The sequence below is a fragment of the Entamoeba invadens genome, assembly GCF_000330505.1.
Source record: "Entamoeba invadens IP1 unplaced genomic scaffold scaff_1105074726301, whole genome shotgun sequence".
Taxonomy (NCBI): domain Eukaryota; phylum Evosea; order Mastigamoebida; family Endamoebidae; genus Entamoeba; species Entamoeba invadens.
The window spans coordinates 17,315-21,091 of NW_004443573.1; the positions used below are offsets into that span (position 1 = coordinate 17,315).

At 34.5% G+C, this 3,777-nt stretch overlaps 3 protein-coding genes across 3 annotated transcripts; 1 reads left to right on the plus strand and 2 right to left on the minus strand.

Annotated features, from left to right (window-relative positions):
- Positions 1-859, minus strand: EIN_188270 (ras GTPase-activating protein, putative; the record flags this gene model as incomplete). Its single annotated transcript, XM_004259126.1, has 1 exon — positions 1-859. A coding segment is annotated over one exon (859 nt), but the record flags the coding sequence as incomplete, so codon positions are not given.
- Positions 860-2,242: 1,383 nt separating this feature from the next.
- EIN_188280 (hypothetical protein) lies at positions 2,243-2,692 on the plus strand (the record flags this gene model as incomplete). Its single annotated transcript, XM_004259127.1, has 1 exon — positions 2,243-2,692. The coding sequence occupies one exon, from the start codon at positions 2,243-2,245 to the stop codon at positions 2,690-2,692; it is 450 nt and encodes a 149-aa protein (XP_004259175.1).
- A 252-nt stretch (positions 2,693-2,944) lies between these two features.
- Positions 2,945-3,616, minus strand: EIN_188290 (hypothetical protein; the record flags this gene model as incomplete). Its single annotated transcript, XM_004259128.1, has 1 exon — positions 2,945-3,616. The coding sequence occupies one exon, from the start codon at positions 3,614-3,616 to the stop codon at positions 2,945-2,947; it is 672 nt and encodes a 223-aa protein (XP_004259176.1).
- Positions 3,617-3,777: the final 161 nt, after the last annotated feature.

The following is a 3,777-nucleotide window of genomic DNA, read 5'->3' on the forward strand; positions in this document are numbered from 1 at the left end:
GCAGTGCGGGTCCTCTAGAGATCACAAAATTGAGGGAATCTATCATCCATGGCTCTTTAGTTTCTCTGACATTATTTGCGATGTTCTGAAGGATTTTTGTTAATAAAATTAAAGTCCTTCGTGCTGTGGGTGGGACTAATGACGTCCCTGATAAATTCATTCCTTCAGGCGCGGCCATAGCGGGACAAAAGAGTCTTAAAAATACAAATCCACCAACTAAAGACAACGCAATGTCAGGGTCATCCGTATGATACAGAAAACAACTCTCCCGAATTTGTCGACAGATCGTACAAAGTGCTTGCGGAGTGCTTCGCAAGTGTCTTCGAAGCGTCGCGATGACTTCATCGCACAATTCCTCCAATCGTTTTAAATTACTTTCTATTTCACTTTTCATTTGGTCGTCGGTGATCCCCGGTTTACTACTTTGAAGCTTCAATGGGTCCAATTCAAGCGCATAAGGAAGATTAATGATCTTTTGAATGATCGGTTGAAACACAGTCATCATAAAACCTTGACACTCTTTTCTAGCATACGCCGTTTGAACTTTGGTACACAACGAATTTGTTCGAAAAAGTGTTGCCGTCAACACATTCGTCTGAAATTCCTCTTTTAAGAGAAGTTCTATGAAATCATCAATCACATGAAACTCACTAAAAACTTCACATATGATCGAACTAAACAAATCCTGAGATCCTATAGGCAAACTCTCCCCAAAGATTCGGGCTATTTCTAAATTCGTCGACATCGCATTCACAAACCAAAGATAGTTACCAAAGATGTTCCCCCACTGCGCACTCGGATAGGTGATAGCTGCGCCTTCATCTACTACTTCCTTCTTGTCCTTCCCTTGCTTACTCATCTCTTTATTATTACTTTTAAGTTCTAATTGCTTTAATTCACTATTTTTGGTTCTTTTATTAATTTTTATACTATTTAAATATAGTTTGTGATTGTATTTACTATAATTATAGATTCATTATAATTATGTACTTTATGAATTAGTCTTGCTATTAATCTAAAGTCAGTCTGGAAACCTTATTTATTCCAAAAACCTTATTTATTTTTTTCCCTTTGAAAAAAATGCAAATTTGGGATGTTTAATAAATATTACTATTATTTAAACTATTTTCCAATAACACAACCAAAAACATAAATGGGGTTAAAGTTATTTAGCCAATCATTTCATTTTTTCTGTTTGTCAATAAATGGTGATAATAATATTGTTATTACCCCAAATTAACGGGAAAATACACAAAACAAACTGAGTTTTTTGGATCATTTTTGAAGAATTTTGCTATAAGGCGTGAGTCGACTTATTAAATGTACAGTCTGTCTCAAACGATATCTGGTACCTTTTGGACCATAAAAAATGGAATAATTCGGGGAGCAGTCCCAAAAATGCATCCCAATTGTTTCGGGTTTTTTCACGCTTTACCTAATGCCCGATGTTTAGACAAAAATGAAGGTATTTTTTGTCCACCAGATAACGTTAAAAGACTGACTCTACTCTTACAAAGAACAAATAGACACCCACGCAGCCAAGACAATTTATTATAAACAACTTTTACCCGACTGCAGTACAACAATTCAATGTTCGAGTCTGCCAAGCGTGGTGTTCTTTTGATTATGATTGTCTCGTTGTTTTTTATTTTTGTTTGATGAAATAACAGTTGTTTGTTGTCAAATTCTCGTGTTGCATTTGTCATCTCACACAAAAAAATCCGCCCAACCGCTGCTTACAACAACGGCACCACTCTCTGGTGTTATACGCGATGTTTGAGCGTAAAAAATCAAATTTGTCAATTTGTCTAAGTTCGTTTGAATTGAAAAAACAAAGATTTCAAGTAAAAAAAAAATAATTTTTGAAAAACAAAACCAAATAACAAAAAAATAACCTATTTTTGTCGAAAAATAAGGTTTTTGGAATAAATAAGGTTTCCAGACTAACTTTATTATTTATTTTTAGTTAAAATATTTGGGATTTTGTAATAGTGAACCATCTAGAATTAATAATAAATAGTATAGTATATATAATTTAATTATTAATACTTTATTTATTTTTAATACAAGTAATAAAAGAACTATTTTAATACTATCAATCAATAAGAAAATATAAATACTGATACTATTATATATTATTAAAATAACTATATAATGAATTATATATATTCGAGTAGAAAGTGAAGAAGTTGACTTTCTTTGAATACCAAACTTGAAGGAAGAAGACTCTTTAATATAGTGAATGATCATCTCATACATTCTGCGACGCGCAGCGTTCACGATCTCATTTATACTTCTTATTGGATACTTCTTAGGAGTGATTTTTGTGTTGTACTTTGGTTATATCCAGTCACTGTTCTTACATAGTGACTGGAAGGTCAATAAAGTCGACAGTCAGTTGGGAACAATTGACTTAATTTTCACAACTGGAAAAGACCACAACATCAAGGTGAGTACTTTTTCTATAATGGGATACCTTGGGGACACATACATTGGGGATGCTATGGTAAAAGACTTGAAGATTAACAAAGAGAATTCAATAACACTTGCTGTGAAAGATGTAACTCTTGATACTCTCCAAGAGAATATTAACACATTGGCTATAAGACTGGGAAAGATTAAAGTGGGCTGGTTCAATTTTGACATAGACACTAACGTTAGAACACTTCTTCTTCCCGATACTATTATCTAATTCTTTTTATCGTTTCATTATAGTTATATATATTATAATATATATAATAAAATATATTATTATATTGTATACGAGAATAATTTATATGTTTATAATTATAACATAGTTTCTATATGGTTTCTCAACAAAAAGTAAAAGACAACAGTGTATAGTAAATTAACAATTTGTTTATAACAAATAAAAAATCTCAAAATTGAGTCAAGTGGTGGAATGGACAAACAGATGAGGGAATAAAAAATTAAAAAGACACAATTACACTAGTAGTTCCTCAATCCGATCGTTGGGTTGAGGGCGGCGACTATTCCCACGTCTCTCATCCATTATTTCGTTCACAACGTTCTCGAGGAACTTGACAAAGTCCGACGCCTCTCTGTGGGTGTCAAACTTGATAACTGTTTGATGTGGGTCGAACCGCCCGTGGTCAAACAACACAGTGTCTTGGTGGACCTTCCACATTGAGATCTGTGTTAATGGGATTGATCGTTTAGTCTTCCCGTCGAGGGTTGTTATATACACCTCATCCTTTCCGACAGCAATGATTTCTCTTTTCTTTGTATTCTTCCCAAAGAAGCTTTGGAGCTTGAGGCCTTTTGATTCGTTGACGAGTAAAACAAATCCACGAATCAGAAATGTGACAGGGAATTTATAGTTTTTCAGAATAGTCTCTCCCATAACAGTACACACTTCGTGGGTCAAAAATCGCTGCAAATGGTAGGGGAGGAAATCTGAGGCTTGTCGGCCAAGATTATATAATTCTTTCTTGACTTTACTTTGGTATTGTTTCAAATCATTTTTCGATAAGTACTTCTCGATTGATTTTGCACTAATTAGTATCTCAGGCAACACTGCCTTTTTAGTGATAAGTAAGTCGAGTGCAGCCAGAAGGCTGTAGTAATTCGCCGAAATTGCGTTAAGACTCTTCATGACCACTGTTTTGACAACGAGAAAAAAGTGTAAGAGGTGGTCGTTGTCGATTTCACTGCCATTGAAAAAGAGCGTTTTGAATTTCAATATGATGGGGTCTGTCCTGTGGTGATAGATATCATAAAAAAACCGCGTCCCCGTCGACCCCCCTCGTCGGCAGA